This window comes from Lutra lutra, chromosome 6 (genome assembly GCF_902655055.1).
Source record: "Lutra lutra chromosome 6, mLutLut1.2, whole genome shotgun sequence".
In the NCBI taxonomy this organism is placed as follows: domain Eukaryota; kingdom Metazoa; phylum Chordata; class Mammalia; order Carnivora; family Mustelidae; genus Lutra; species Lutra lutra.
The window spans coordinates 71,590,840-71,607,737 of record NC_062283.1 but is presented as its reverse complement, the minus strand read 5'-3'; the positions used below and the strand labels follow the sequence as shown (position 1 = coordinate 71,607,737).

At 39.1% G+C, this 16,898-nt stretch overlaps 1 protein-coding gene across 9 annotated transcripts in view; it reads left to right on the top strand.

The window, feature by feature from the left end:
- Positions 1-16,898, top strand: part of FAM184A (family with sequence similarity 184 member A) — a 115,931-nt gene that overhangs the window by 38,595 nt on the left and 60,438 nt on the right. For all 9 annotated transcript variants that reach the window (XR_007128103.1, XR_007128104.1, XM_047733409.1 and 6 more), the window contains exons 2-5: positions 10,649-11,503; positions 12,206-12,341; positions 13,989-14,170; positions 16,530-16,727. Coding sequence is in view for 7 of the 9 variants with exons in the window: in XM_047733409.1 (XP_047589365.1) it covers positions 10,649-11,503; positions 12,206-12,341; positions 13,989-14,170; positions 16,530-16,727 (1,371 nt within the window). In the remaining 2 variants the exon portion in view is untranslated. The remainder of the gene's footprint in view (positions 1-10,648; positions 11,504-12,205; positions 12,342-13,988; positions 14,171-16,529; positions 16,728-16,898) is intronic.

Here is a 16,898-nt window from a genome sequence, read left to right as displayed (position 1 = left end):
AATATCCTACTCCTTTCTGGCCTACAAAATTCCTGCTGAAAAATCGGGTGGTAGCCTTATGGGATTTCTCTTGTATGTAATTGTTATCTTTTGTTGCTTTAAAATTCTCTATCATTACAGTTTGCCATTTTAATTATTATGAGTCTTTGAGTTGACCTCTTTGGGTTCATCTTGTTAGGGGCTGTCTGTACCTCCTGGACCTGAATATCTCTTTCCTTTCCCATATTAGGGAAATTTTCAGCTGTTCTTCCTTCAAATAAGTTTTTGTCCCCTTCTTTCTTTCTTTCTTCTCGTGGGATCCCTATAAAGTAAATGTTATTATGCTTGATGTTGTCACTGAGTTGCTTTAGCCTGTTTTCATTCTTTATTATTTTTTTTGTTTTTGCTGTTCAACTTGTGTTTCCTATAGTCTGCCATTGAATCTCTCAAGTGAATTTTTTCAGTTACGGAATTCTTCTACTCTGACTGGTTATTTTTTTATATTTACTATCTCTTTGTTGAAGTTCTGAGACCCTCCACTCTTTTCTCAAGTCACCGAGTATCTTTATGACCATTACTTGGGATTCTTTATCAGTCATATTGCTCAACTCCATTTCACTTAGTTCTTTTACTATGATTTTGTCTCATTGTTTTATTTAGGAATTATTCCTCTGTCTCCTCATTTTGTCTAACTCTGTGTTTCTGTGTATTAAGGAGGTCAGCTATGTCTCCTGATCTTGAAAGTAGTGACTTTGTGTAAAAGAGGTCTGTGGTGTCCTGTAATGCAGTACCCCGGTACAAAATCAGGTTTTCCACTGAGTGTCCCCTGTTTGGGCTGTGTGCCCCCTACTGTTGTGACTAAGCCATATTTACCTGCAGCCCAGGTGGCTGCACTGACTTGCTTTTCCTCCTGTAGGCATATTGGGCAGGGTTTGGTCCCTACACAGTTGAAAGGCCTCTCTGAGGTTGCCTAGAGCTCATTGGTGGGTGAAGTTGGGGTCAGACTATTTACCTACAGTTAGCCTTTCTGCCATAACTACAGGCATATAGGATAACAGGACTTGCTTCCTGTGTGGGCAGCTAAAATGTTCAGCTGCTGGATCTGCAGACATGCTGGTGTGTTGGATTCCATCTTCCCCTTTCCCCTGAGTAGGAGTTACTTTAGAGTGGTACATGTCCCTGCTGGGGCTACATGTGGGGAGTGTTGGGGTAAAAGCTGTTTTGGAGGATGCCTGCTGAGGTGGGTTTACAGGGAATGTATACAGCAACATAGATGGAGAGTGTTAGCTCTGACTCCAGTAAGTGTCCAGCAATCGAGGCTAGAGGAGGGGAAGAGAAATGGTGTCTGTCAGCACTATTATTCTTGGAGAAATCTGAACATCCCTCCCCCTCCAGTGCACATTCTGAGATTAGTAAATAGTAAATTAGTAAATAAATCTTCATGTATAGGTATGTGTCTCTGGTTGAGGTAATTATTATACTGGCTCATTAAAGATGGGGACTCAGTTTCCTGTTGCCCTTCAGCTCTCTTGGAGCTAAGCCCACTGATTTTTTTTTCTTTTTTTCTTTTTTCAAAGATTTTATTCATTTATTATAGAGAGGGAGAGAACAGGAGGGAGAAGGAGAGAGAATCTGAAGCAGACTGTGCTGAGCACAGATCCTGATGCAGGGCTTGATCCTACAACCATGAGATGTTCTGTGTCAAAATCCAAAGTCAGTGCTCAACCGGCGGAGCCACCTAGGTGCCCTTAGCCCACTGAATTTTAAAACTCCCAAAGTTAAGTCTCGTTGGTTTTCAAAGCCAGGTTTTATGGGGACTCATATTCCTAGTATAGGTCCCTAGTGCCTAGAGTGCTTGGCATGGGGTCTGATCCTCTCACTTCTTTGTGGTGTCCATCCTGCTGTGGTTAGTTTCACAGAGGGGTTTGGTTCCCAGCCATGTCTGTGCCCCTTCTACCCTTTTCAATGTGGCTTCCTCTCTAGGATTAGTCGTGGAAGGTCTGTTCAGCCAGTCTTGAGGTCATTTTCAGAGTTAGCTGCATATTTGTAATTGTTACATCAGAGTGTCCATGGGAGAAGGTGAGCTCAAGATCCTGAGAATTCATAAACACATTTTATTAACATGCCCTTATACAGTAAGTATGCTAATAATATACCAGCTTCAAAAGATGAACCATTTCATAGAAACATTAGATTCCCTAAGTAAGCCACCTAGAACTCATTGGTAATATTTGATAATTTGTGAAAATTTTACTTATACAGCAGGTCTGAGAATACTTTGGAATATAAATTGTGGTATAGAGCAATGGTCTCTGTTATCACTCCAGAACAGAGAGGATAGAAACTACATGGCAGAGTTAAATAATCCACTATTTTTGAGAAGTTTGAGGGTCTCTTTTCAGCATTCTTTAACTTTGGTGCCTTAAGGCTAAAAGTTAACTTTTTGGTGAGTAGCTCAATTAGAAGAACTGAGTGTTTAATGATAAAAACATATTCTTTGGGGCACCTCGGTGGCTCAGTGGGTTAAGCCTCTGCCTTCGGCTCAGGTCATGATCCAGGGTCCTGGGATCGAGCCCACATGGGGCTCTCTGCTCAGCAGGGAGCCTGCTTCCCTTCCTCTCTCTGCCTGCCTCTCTGCCTACTTGTGATCTCTCTCTGTCAAATAAATAAATAAAATCTTAAAAAAATATATTCTTCATTTGTTTAAGATATATAGGATCTTTTTAAAATTAATCTGAGATTGCTCCTTTATTACTTAGTAAGTTTCTTTGTGCCTCACACAGTGCTTGAGGGTAAATCCTTCCTTCCTCCCTCTCCTGTTCGTATGTTTTCTGTCTCTGACACTGATAAGAAAGGAAAAGTGAACAAGTTTCCAGAATTTTCAAATAAGTAAAAAATAGAGATTGAGACAGGCAGGAAAACATCTAGAGGAGAACTGATGAGAAGGATCTGCTAACGGTTGCTGTGTGTCTGAGTCTGTCTTCAGTGAGGCATGCTGGGAAGGCTGGGACTGGCCTCACTAGCTAACATTAGTGGTGTCGTTTATGGCCAATGGAGAGAAGGTGCTGGTGGCTCCTGCACACCAGGAAGATGATTTCTTCTCCCTATTATGGAGGAGTGTCAAGCCATCCGAAAGCAGAAAAATCTTCTCTCTCTACCTAAAACCTCAGTCTTCAGCCTTGCTCTCTTGGGAGGACATTTTCCTACTCAGAGCCAGCATCTCTTTCCACCTGTGCCAGGGAAGCCTGATTTCAGACTTTCTCCATGACTTCAGTTCCGTAGTTGACCCTTCCTGGTTCACATTTTCAAACCCTCTTTTTAAAAAAAAGCACTCTCCCTGGATTTTGCTGCCTCCTAGGCTATCATTCTAGTTGTCCCTAGTTGTTTCTCTTACCCATAATTTCTTGGAGTTTTTCTCTATCAATGGATTTACTCCATTCACTTACCATCTACTCACCCACTTTGCCACTTGTCTGCCAGCTCCTCTGGCACCATTCTACCAAATGTGCTCTCAAAGACTTACTTCTGAGATTTAGGTTCTGAATGCAGAGAGTTTGAGTCTTCATTTTTCTTGATTTTTATGCAGCCTTTGACAAGAGCTACTGTCCATTCCTCACATCTTAGACCTTGGTCCTTCATCTAAGGGTCCGCATCTGTCCAACACATTACCTCTGTCTGTGGGTCCTCATCCTCCCTGCTGCCCCTGAACCCTGTCCAAGGCCTGGTCCTCAGTCTTTTTCACTCTTTCTCAGTAGTTTCTCCCCTCTGGATCCCATTCAGCCCAACTGCTACAAGTACCTCTGCGGCATGAGCATGTCTACATTTCCAGCTCTGGAACCCATTTTTCCCTTCACAGAGTCCTAGGCTTTTCCATCTCTGTGCCTTCTGCTCTTACCGAGCCTTTGGTCCAGTATTCTATCTCTGTAGCTTTCCCTTTATCATTTTGACTAAATGAAGAGATCCTGGTTAAGATAAAGTAAGCATTTCATTCAGTTAATAATGGGAAACACCTACATTACCCCTTACAAAGACTCACTTTGTATTTCTTCTCCTTTATATAACTCATTGAAATTTTACTTTGACTAATGAAGTAAATATTTCTTTAAGGTTGGTTTCCACCAAGCTGCATGAGAACAAATACCTCATATATGCATCCAGTTCACAGTCATGTTTACTGTGCCAGGGATAGGTCTTGGCACATAACAGGTGTGCAATATATTTTTGCTGTAGGAAAGAATAAATGAAGTAGGAAATGACCATTAAAGATTTGCCAGTAAGTTATCAAATTTTAACTAGGTAATTGGATTTTTGAAAAATTTTCTCAAAATATATGTTCTTTTTCATAAGTTAAAATGATTAACACTCAATATTCTTTGAAGATTTTTTTTTTAAGATTTTATTTATTTATTCATGAGAGACAGAGAGAGAGGCAGACAGAGGCAGAGGCAGAGGAAGAAGCAGGCTCCCCAAGAAGCAGGGAGCCCAATGTGGGACTCGATCCCAGGACCCCAGGATCGTGACCCGAGCAGAAGGCAGATGCCCAACCATCTGAGCCATCCAGGTGCCCTTCTTTGAAGATTTTAAGAATGACATTTGTAAATGTTTTATTTCAGTGGTTTTTTTTTTTTTTTTTAAGGGCTGTGCTTTTTTAAAAAAAAAAATTTTAAAGGTTTGATTTATTTATTTGACAGAGATAACACAAGTAGGCAGGCAGAGAGACAGGCAGAGAGGGAGGGGGAAGCAGGCTCCCCGCTGAGCAGGGAGCCTGATGCAGGGCTCGATCCCAGGACCCTGTGACCATGACCTGAGCTGAAGGCAGAGACTTAAGACCCACTGAACCACCCAAGTACCTTCAGTGGGTGATTTTTAAGGAAAATTTCAGGATATCTGTTGGTAATTAATGAACGTTCCTTTAATTTTCTCTATTTTGATAGTCAGGTTTTTTAAAATGAAAGCATTTTGAGTGTTGATTGTTATTTTAGCATAATTAATGTTAATCTTCTAAAAGTGTTTAATGTTTTCTAACTGTAATAGTAACATGCATTCATTATTGAAGGTTATAAATACTGAATACCCCTGTTAAAATTTGGCTTGTTTCTTTATATACCTTTAATATGTATCTGCATACACATAAACACTCACATTTTTCCCTCTATAAGATTGGATCTCATTGATACAGCATTGCATATTTACGGTTTCTTTTTTTTTTTTTTTTTTTTTTTAAGATTTTATTTATTTATTTGACAGATCACAAGCAGGCAGAGAGGCAGGCAGAGAGAGAGGAGGAAGCAGGCTCCCCGCTGAGCAGAGAGCCTGATGCGGGGCTCGATCCCAGGACTCTGAGATCATGACCCGAGCCGAAGGCAGCGGCTTAACCCACTGAGCCACCCAGGCTCCCCATATTTACGGTTTCTTACAGGCTTTTGCTTATATTATGAAGTATTCTCCTAAATGAGATGTGCGTTTTAATGACTTTATAATATTACATTGTATGAATTTACCATCATTTATTCAATGACTCTTTTACTTTAATGGTATTAAAACTGTTGGTATAATAGCTTAGCATATTTTAAGCTAATATACATATACTCATCAATAAAAATATGTTACTACTAATGAGTTAGATTTTAGTGAGAACATATTTATATATTGCCAATATATTAGTTCAGTCTGCCATGACATAGAACCATAAACCTTCCCACTGTATCTTCACATGGCTGAAAGAGAGAGGAAGCAAGCTCTCCCGTGTCCCTTATAAAGGCACTGATCCTATCACGAGGACACCACCCTCATGATCTTGTCTAAACTTAATTATATCCCAAAGGCCCTGTCTCCAAATACTGTCAGATTGGAAGTTAGGGCTTCAGTAGATGAATTTTGTTTGGGGAGGGAGATGGACACAATTCGGTCCATAGCCGCCAACAGTGAGAACTATTTCAGAAACTATTTGTTGTTCCCTAAGTAACATTTTAAAAACTAGGACATAGAATTGTTTTCAGTGTATCCATGGGTAAGATTATCTGAAAATCTTCATAGAAAAAGTAAAAATTCTAACTATTTCTTATTCATCATGGAATATATAGTTAAATTGTGCATTATTGGCATAAAATGGAAGTGTGAAATAACATGAAATTGCTGAAATGATTGTATTGTCCTGTTCTCTGAATGTTCATAGTTCTAGAACAACTGCAAGTGGCTCTTAATGTCTTTTATGAGAAAAGACATTAGAGAGTTTCCTTTTCCTGCGTGGAAAATAATAGCCAATTTTATGGGTGATTATTATCAGTTACCAGAGTTTCTTTTAAGATTAGTCTCATTCTGTCCATAAGTGGTACAACTAATAAAAAAGGCTTACCATCTTAGAGTGCTTTATATTTTTTGAAAAACTGTTGTATAACATCATTTTTTAAATGTCAGTGATAGATCTTATAACAATGTCACTAGAATAGAATAAATATGATCTCTATTTAATAGTGAGAAACTTGAAGCTTGGAGAAATAAAGTTATCTTACCTAGGGTCAAAAATACGGTTTGGATCAGTTCTGTTACTTCAAGTCATATCTTCTGTGTGTTCGAAGAATCTATTTTTTTGGTCTGAGAAATGGTAATTAATCAGAGAAAGATACTTTAAGATGGTTACCTTTATAATTACGTAGAAAAGTGAGCAGTTAGAGGATACATCTTGTTAATGTCAATTTGAAAATTCATATTAGCATCCTTATTTAAAAATAATATCATTAAATAGTGGTATATTTTAAATGGTCATTTAAAAGCACTATTGAGGCACATGGGTGGCTCAGTCAGTTAAGTGTCTGCCTTTGACTCAGGTCATGATCCCAGGGATGGAGTCCTGTCTTGGGCTTCCAGCTCAGCAGGGAGTCTGCTTCTCCTTCTCCCCGTCTTATGTTCTCTCTCTCTCTCAAATAAATAAAATCCTTTTGAAAAATAAAAGCACAATTAATTTGTTATTATGCTTGGCATCCTCTTATTGTTCCTTTTAAGTTTTTAGAAACTTTTAATTTTAACATTGTTGTCCTGCAGGATACTGTTATATAGCCAGTAGGATGTATGACCAGTAGAATATTATATTTCTTTTATATAATATAGTTTCAGAATCAAATAATTGGTTTTCTTAACATGTGAGTTGTTGCAGTTGGAACCGTGGACTCTTTGATACTAAACAAAGCCACTGCAAATTCAGTTATTTTTTATTTTTGGCTGCCAGTTTGGGCTGATAAGATGGCTTGGCATGTGTATATCAGAACAGGAGTCAGTAGTAAGGTCTCTTTCACAATTTCTCGACTTTGCTGTTGTAGTGGGAAAGCAACTGTAGGCTCTCCATATGCAAAGGGGCATAGCTGTGCTCCAGTAAAACAATTTACAAAGACAGGCAACAGCCATATTGGGCCTACAGGTCCCACTTTGCTGACCCTTGGATTAGAATATCAAGTGAAATACAGCTCTTCACCATAATATTTCCCTATTATTTGTCAGCTGTTTTACTACTTAAATTCTATTCTTTTTAACTTAATGCTTTCATTTTGCATGCTACTGTGCTTTTATATCGTCAGCTACTTTTCTAGGCTTTCTAACGTCCATACATAGCTTTCCAACATTGTTGTCAAGACCCCCAAATGTCATCAATTGAACATTTACTGAGTCTCAGGAATGAGTGGTGGTAAGGAAACAGAGGTACTGGATTTAAAGAAAAGATAGACTCCCACGGATTTGGGTGGTCTTGGAACTTATTAAAGGACATAGAACTTGAGCTGACCCTTCAAAGGCCACAGGGAAATTAAGTATTAGAAAAAAGAGAAGAATATTTAGGGGCACCTAGGTGGTCAGTCCGTTAAGCCTCTGCCTTCAGCTCAGGTCATGATCGCAGGGTCCTGGGATCGAGCCCTGCATTGGGCTCCCTGGTCAGTGGGGAACCTGCTACTCCCTCTTCTTCCCTCCGTGCTCATGCTATCACACACACACTCTTTCTCTCTCTCTCCCTTTCTTTAAATAAATAAATTTTTTAAAAAAAAGGTAAAAAGAGAAGAGTATTATTTTTTTTATTTTAATTTTATTTTATTTTAATTTAATTTAATTTTTTAAAGATTTTATTTATTTATTGGACAGACAGAGATCACAAGTAGGCAGAGAAGCAGGAAGAGAGAGAGGAGGAAGCAGGCTCCCTTCTGAGCAGAGAGCCTGATGCGGGGCTCCATCCCAGGACCTTGGGATCATGACCTGAGCTGAAGGCAGAGGCCTTAACCCTCTGAGCCACCCAGGCGCCCCAATTTTTTTTTTAGAAGAGTTTATTTATTCATTTGACAGAGCACACAAGCAGAGGGGAGTGGCAGTCTGAGGGAGACGGAGAAGTAGGCTCCCTGGTGAGCAAGGAGCCTGATGTGGGGCTTGATCCCAGGACCCTGGGATCATGACTGAGCCAAAGGCAGACACTTAACTGACTGAGCCACCAGGTGCCCCTCTAAAGAAGAGTATTTAAATAAATTATTGACAAAGGGAAGCTCCCATTTCCCATACTGTTTCGTCCCTAGTTATATGGAATCCCACCACATAGGGTCCTTTTCAAGATCATTTCCTGGGTTAAAATGATGAAAAGTGTGACTTTTTTTTTTTTATATTAAGTTATGTTAGTCACCATACAGTACATCATTAGTTTTTGATGTAGTGTTCCAGGTTTCATTGTCTAGGGATTCCTTCTCTTTGCATTATCTCTCATCCTTCCACCTGCTTCATGTGATAGATAAGGGAAGCACACAGACTGCCCTGGGAAGGTCTTAAGAGCTGTGCTCTACACCACTCTGGCAAATGGACTTCTCTCCATCTGGGTGGTGTGTTTTTCCTTAGTGCCTCCTTTAGCCTTTTCTGGGCATCCACATGCCAGGCAGGTAAGACCCTGAGGGAGAGTTGTAGGAGACCACCAACTTTCCTGGATTTTAAGCTACCTTTAAGCTTAAATGTATAAATGAAAGGAGTCTTCCATGGGGATCTTTGTTAGCTCATTAGGGACATAACCTAGGATTTGGAATTAGAGGTATTTAAAAAGAGAGAGAGAGAGAGAAAGAAACTATAAATTAGCATTTATTTCCCTTCTGTTGCATATATTTTCCTTTTGGAGGTTAGCTAGCAGGAGAAGTAGCTGGCAAGAATAATGGGGTCTTGCCATCTCTCAATCTTTTTGCCTCTGTTATGATTACATCTCACAAAATAGAGCAGACCAAGTGAGTATATGGGTAAGGAATTGATTCTGGAGGACAGGGCCCTATGTGGAGAGAGCGAAGCCCCTGGAGTGGGGTAAGTCTCCAATGTGTCTTCTCCTTGCATAAATATAGCTATAGGCCAGGCAGGTGACCACCTAGATTTAGCAGTACGTTCTAGCCTTATTAGGGTATCTGAAGAGCCAGGGAGTCTGTCTCCATAGCCTCAGGCTATGTAAACTAGTTCGCTACAAAAATGGCGGTGCTTTCGCCTCTTCATTACAGTTTCTGGCTCTTGGTGCTAGGATTCATTTTTAAAGCCGGAATAAGATCACATTAAAATGAGCAAAGCTCGGGGCGCCTGGGTGGCTCAGTGGGCTGAAGCCTCTGCCTTTGGCTCGGGTCATGGTCCCAGGGTCCTGGGATCGAGCCCCGCATCGGGCTCTCTGCTCAGCGGGGCGCCTGCTTCCTCCTCTCTCTCTCTGCCTGCCTCTCTGCCTGCTTGTGATCTCTGTCAAATAAATAAACAAAAATCTTAAAAAAAAAATGAGCAAAGCTCTAGGACACTGATTTTTAGCTTCTGGATGGTTGGATTGTGTAGTGTTCATTTCTTTTTACTTCAGAAGAAAATGGGCGCATCTCCACGTTAAGTAATAGTCATGAATATTATACTATTTGACCACAAAGGTATGGTGGAGGGTATCAAAGAACATGCAAGAATGGGAGCATTACTATAAAGGGACTGTGTTGTCATTTGGAATTAAGGTTGGGAAAATCTTAATGGAATCATTAAAATCTAAAGACTAAAATGAAAATAAAGACCTCTACTCAGTACATTCTGGCTCTAGGCACCTGGCTTGCCTGGAGACAGAGGAAGAATTAGGGAGTGAGTAAAACTACAGTGTTTGATGTTGAGCAGAAAAGTGTGAATGGATTCTGTAAGGAGACCACTATGAGCTTGAAGAGGATTAGCCTCAAAAACAGACCATAGGAGAATTAGAAAAGAAACTCTCTAAATTTAGAACCTGCCAGACATTAAACAGATGAAAGAGGCCTTTAGGAAGAGTTAGGGCCTAGATGCAAAGCCTCTCTTCCTCTGGGACACTCATGTAGGGCATACACTTACTCTGAGGTTTTTCTCCTGACCCTCACCCCCAAACTAGACAGGGTCATATGGAAAACTACTTTCTACTAGGCCACAGGGCCTTTGTCTCTTTTCTCTTTGCTGTTTTATTTGTAGCAAAGTCTTCAGGTGCAACTTTTAAGGTTGGGGTAAGGTAAAAGTAGCCAAGTAAATTAATCTATGAATCCAAAACAATACATGAAGCTTTGGTATTTAGTATTTACCATAGCCAATATTATGTGTGTTGAAAAATATCAGCCCAAATGAAAGAATTAACTTCCAATAAGAAAAGAATGTGGTTTGCTGAATTGCCTCTCCCTTCTTCAAAACCATGCAGGTAATATATGCTTTAAACACTAAAAATGATGAGCATGAATCTGCAATCCAAGCCCTCAAAGATGCTCATGAAGAAGAAATCCAACAGATTCTTGCAGAAACAAGAGAAAAAATACTGCAGTATAAAAGCAAAGTAACAGAGGAGTTAGACCTTAAGAGAAAGATTCAGGTTTTAGAAGCATCGTTAGAAGATCACATAAAAATGAAACAGCAGGCTTTGACAGAATTTGAAGCTTATAAGCACAGAGTTGAGGACATGCAACTTTGTGCAGAAGCCCAGCATGTCCAGCGCATAGTAACCATGTCTAGAGAGGTTGAAGAGATTAGGAGGAAATTTGAGGAAAGATTACGGAGTTTTGGACAACTCCAGGTACAGTTCGAGAAAGACAAACGCTTGGCCTTGGAAGATTTGCGAACTGCTCACAGACGGGAGATCCAAGAGCTGTTGAAGTCACAACAGGATCACAGTGCCTCGGTCAGTAAAGGGCAGGAGAAGGCAGAGGAGCTGCACAGAATGGAGGTGGAGACCTTAAACCAAACCTTGGAAGAGCTAAGACTTGAACGGAAAAAGCTCATTGAGGATTATGAAGGCAAGTTGAATAAAGCTCAGTCTTTTTATGAGCATGAGCTTGATACTTTGAAAAGGTCACAGCTTTTTACTGCAGAAAGCCTACAGGCTAGCAAAGAAAAGGAAGCTGATCTTAGAAAAGAATTTCAGGGACAAGAAGCAATTTTACGAAAAACCATAGGAAAGTTAAAGACGGAGTTACAGATGGTACAGGATGAAGCTGGAAGTCTTCGTGACAAATGCCAAAAGCTTCAGATAGCACTTGTTACAGCAGAGAATAGTGTTCAGGTAAGTAAAGAATGTCACATTAAACATAGAGATTTTTACCCCTCAGTTTTGTCTTTATCTTTCTAATTAGACTACTTTAACTTTTTTTTTTCCATTTTGCTTTCTCCAACTTTTGCTTTGTGAGAAAATCAATAAAGGGGTAATTTGTACTACTCTGTAGTTATTATTTCCATCTAGAACTTCAGATATAAAGAACACTTAAAATCTTACTGATTATGACAGGATTTTATTGAAATATCATGTTAATATTTTTCACAAGTGACTTGGGAGAGTTAAAATATTGGGCTTTGGGTTTAGTTGTGTTTTCTTCCTTACCTTCATTAATAATGGTCTACCCAGACAATGAACAAAAATTGATTGCTTTATAAACCTGAATTAAATAGGCATATGGCACATTTGAAAAGAAGGCCAAGAAGTCCCTACAAATTTTGTTTTATTGGCATAGAAAATTTCATAGCTGTTTCTATACAGTATTTGAGTGGATTAGAAGGGGTAGAATAGTCTTTCATGATTGCGTCATATGATTTATGACGATAAGTTAAAAGTGTTATCAAAACAGATTTAAAAGTAGGTATTATTAACTGTGACTTTTGAATAAGAGAAAGTTGATGCTTATAATTTAAGTGAATTAGCATCATTAGCTTAGCTAATTAGCTCAGCATCATTCTTGCATATTAATAATGGCTATTTGATCATTCTTAGGTTCTTCAAAAACAGCTTGATGATGCCAAGGAGGGAGAGATGGCCTTGTTGAGCAAACACAAGGAAGTGGAAAGTGAGCTAGCAGCGGCCAGAGAACGTTTACAACAACAAGCTTCAGACCTTGTTCTCAAAGCTAGTATGTATGACCACAATTCTTGGTATATTCCTCAGCTAAAACCAACACTAAAATGTTAATTCAAGACAGAATTTGCCTTTCCTACTCATACTTTAAAATTAGACCCTAACATGTTGAACATGTTGAAGACCCTTCAACATGTTAGGGTCTAATTTCCTCTAATTTCCTTTCTTAGGGTCTAATTTCCTTACTTTCCTAATTTCCTTACTTAATCATAAGTAAGATAAGCAAATAATAACTTATTTTTAGGAATATATATTTATAAAAAATTAAGAGTTAGCAGCAATAAATCATTCACTAAAAACAATGAAGCATTCTTTCTAAGGGCTTTTATTCTTTAAAAACATACATTTAAAAAAATCCATATGTATTTAAATTAGTGACCCTATATGTGAATCACAGTGTCTCATTTCATTTAGCTTATTAATAGGGATCACTTTACATATAAAACCTGAGTTGTCCATTCTACTATGGCTAATGTGCTCATTTCTTAGCCCTTATAGAGGAAGTGCTGACCCATGTTATATGCCCAAGTGTTTATGGTGCCAGGTAAAGCCATTTGAACTAGTTCTCTGAGGATGCCATTTGATTGGCTCATCAGTGAATCCCATACAGCCTTTTCCCTAACTAGGAGTTTTTCAACTTTAATGTGTACAAAATCACCCCAAAGTGCTTGTGCAGCCACAGGTGCTGGGCTCCAGCTTCAGAGCTTCTGAGACAGTAGGTCAGGGATGTTCTTCACTGCCAGCGAGGGCTCCAGGTCTCCTGGTCCAGAGGATCACTGGATTGAGGATCACTGCCCTAACACAAGCTTTCTGAGACCCTTTTTCTCATTCTCATTTTTCATCTTTCTCATCGTCCACCCTGCTTTTTTTTTTGCCATTTATTCTTTCTTTGATAACCTCATTGTTCTTATCTCTTTTTTTTTTTTAAAGATTTTATTTATTTATTTGACAGATCACAAGCAGGCAGAGAGGCAGGCAGAGAGAGAGGAGGAAGCAGGCTCCCTGCTGAGCAGAGAGCCCGATGCGGGGCTCGATCCCAGGACTCTGAGATCATGACCTGAGCCGAAGGCAGCGGCTTAACCCACTGAGCCACCCAGGCGCCCCTCTTATCTGTCTCTTAATCCAGCTTAGTTCTTTATCACTTCTCTTGTTTAAAATAAATTTAGTTTCAACCAAATAGCTCCCTGCCATATTTACTGTCTACATACAGATTTGTCTTTTATGAGAATTTGAAAAAAGAGATTAGAAAAGAACAGATTACTCATTTTAGCGCCATAGTATTAATCAGTACATCTCTCCTTGTTTTACTCCTGAGGATTTTATATACACCCCTGAGGAGTTGCTTCCACTTAAACTTTTTAGTTGGAAATCTTAAAAAAAGATTCTTGAGTACGGCAGGTGGGGCAGGGACAACATCAGCAATGTGAAACTGAACTTCTTTCTAGTTTAAATTAGTCTACTTGGATAAGTATTCCCATGGCAAGTATTTCTATTCTATACAGTGAAGAAATCAAAGTACAGTTTGTACATGCAGACTGTTTGTTTCCCTCAGGTAGTAAGCACAATTGTGTCATTAAATATAAACTGTTTTATACCACAATGTAATAGATTTTAAAGTGAAGATTTTCTTTTTGCGGCATAGGTCATATTGGAATGCTTCAAGCAACTCAAATGACCCAGGAGGTTACAATTAAAGATCTAGAATCAGAAAAATCAAGGGCCAATGAGAGATTATCTCAGCTTGAAGAAGAAAGAGCTTTTTTGCAAAGCAAAACTCAGAGTCTGGATGAAGAGCAGAAGCAGCAGATTTTGGAACTGGAGAAGGTAAAAAGCAGTGGAATCCATCTCCCCCCGCCCCCCACCAAAGAAAGGAAAAGAAAAAAAAAGTTCAGTTTTCATCTTTTTCAAATCTGATTTAAAGTATTTACGTCTAATTGACAATAACAATCCATCTCTTAATTCTAGTAAGTTTTTGTTTTTGAGGAAAAATGGTTTACAGCTGGACTATCCCATATTGTGTATATGTTCAGAATATTAACAGTTTATAATGTAAAAACTTAAGACATGTCAACCTATTTCAGCCAGAAACTGAATAAACTTTTATTCCAGTGGCCTGTACATTTGTGCTTAATCGTATATGTTTTTGTACTAATGAAAAATATTATTGCATATCCACCTAGGAAATTTCTGTAAAACAAAAGAACAAAAAGCATCAAGCTCTGAAAATTCATATACCAACATATTGAACTTCTAGATTAAACAAGACATATCATTTGTAGAGTAATTGCTAAATATTTATTGCAGTTTTTCAGATATTCACAATACCGAGTGGGAGTTTTGGATACTTCTTTTTCTTTCCCTCAACAACCAAGCATATTCAAAACCTTGCCCCTTGTTCACCTCGCATTCACTCCTTACCCAAGTGTCATGTGGTTTCTCTTACCACCACTCCACAGAATCTGTTTGTCCCAGCCTCGGGTGACATCCAGGTTGCTGGACTTGGTGAATCTTGTCCTACTGTGGTACTTACTCCTCTCTGATTTACAGCATCCCTGTTTTCGTGTTTCACACTCTCACATGTTTTCCTCCTGTCTCCCTGGCCTTGCAGTCTTGTTTTGCAGCTTTCCTTCTCCATCTGTTCCCTAATCATTGATGCTCCCCAGCATTTTCACCTCATTCTACAGGCTCATCCATTCTAGTAGCATAAAATTTGTTCAGGGATCGCTCCCAAATCTGATGGCCTAGGCCCAATCTTTTCCCTAAACTTAAGACATGAAAGAGTTAGTTAGTTAGTCCTATGTCTCTGACTCCCACAAGATATGTTGGTTTCTCACAAACATTTCAAATCAGCATATCTAGAACTTTCTTCCCTCAAAAGTACTATATTTTTTTTTACTCCTTTTTTCAACCAGTAGCACTACAGTCGGTCTAGTTTGGTAAATCAGTCATCATTGATTACTGTTTCCTTAACCTCTTATCTGTTACCAAGTCCTGTTGGTTTTCTACTCCTTTAATGTACTATTCCATCATCTGCCTTCATACCCTTTTATAGATTCTAGGTTTAGGTTTAGGTCATCGTGGCCTGGATTTCAGTTACAATTTCCTAGCCTACTGCCAACGTGATTGTTGTCAAAAGTATGTCGGTTATGTAATTGCAATGATTCTCATTCCTATCATGATGAAATGCAGACTCCTTAGCATAAAAGACCCTTTCACATCATTTGACTCCTGCCTCCTGCTGAGCCTTATCCCTCACCACTGTCAGCCACGTATCTTCTGTTCTGTCCACACTGCTCAGCTCCATGGTCTTCCTGTCTTACTTGAACTTTACCACCTGGCAGACTACCTTCTTTTTCAAAATGCTGGAAATGGTTGTGAATTCAGGCTTTTGACATCAGATCTAGATTTGAAACTTTCTCATCTTTCATTTCCTGATGGGCTTGTGAGAATTAAATGAGAGAATGTGTCATCAACAACTCAGATGTTTTCTCTTCTGGAAAGCTTTCCCTGATGTATGTGTGCGTGTGTGTGTGTGTGTCACTGTCTCTCTCTCTCACACACACACACACACACACACACACACACACACACATCGTTTCCCACCCCTTCCAGGTTCTCTCTCTCTCTCTCTCTCTCTCTCACACACACACACACACACACGTTCACATGCTGACGTACATCCTTTCTCACCTGTTCCAGGTTAGGCTCCTTTACTGTAAATTCTTACAACACATGATATATACTCCTTTCATAGAATTTATAAAATTATATTGCCACTGTCTTGCCTTTTTCCCATCATTAGACTGTGACTGCTTAGAAGGCATGTAACTGGCACTCAATAAGATTGGATTGAATAATATCATCTGAGTGGGTAAATTGGTAAGCCATTTTGTGTGCAGCTTTGACATACGGGAAGCCTTTCTCTTAAGCTCACAGATGTGCTAACTTGTACTTAGTTCTAACCTAATAATAGTCTATTTTATCACTTGTGTTAAAATTATTCATTTTGCCTGTGCTACTCTGTCATTTTCTGAGAATACTGATGATGTAATCTCATGTCCAAAGTCTAAATCCCGTAGTGCTCAGTTCTTTCAAGTTTATGTATTTATTGAGTATCCAGAATACTAATAGCAGTAATGAAAAAAGCAAAAAAATTATTGATCTTTATTTGCTTTAATTTTAGAAAGTAAATGAAGCAAAGAAAACTCAACAAGAGTATTATGAGATGGAGCTCAAAAACCTGCAAAATAGACTGGAAGGGGAGGTAGCTCGATTAAATGAGGCTCATTCTAAGACTTTGGAAGAATTAGCTTGGAAGCACCATGTGGCAATTGAGGCTGTCCACAGTAATGCAATTAGGGATAAGAAAAAACTGCAAGTGGTGAGTACAAATTCAATGTAGCCTTGCGTTGGTAAACTGGAGGGGTTTCTGTAATGATCCAGTGTGACCCATACTGTGGAGTAAATGAGTTGCTTCATTCTGATGGCTGCTCTCTCATAATCACTCTGTAAATCATGATTCAAAGAGTAACTTAAAAATTGTTGACATGGA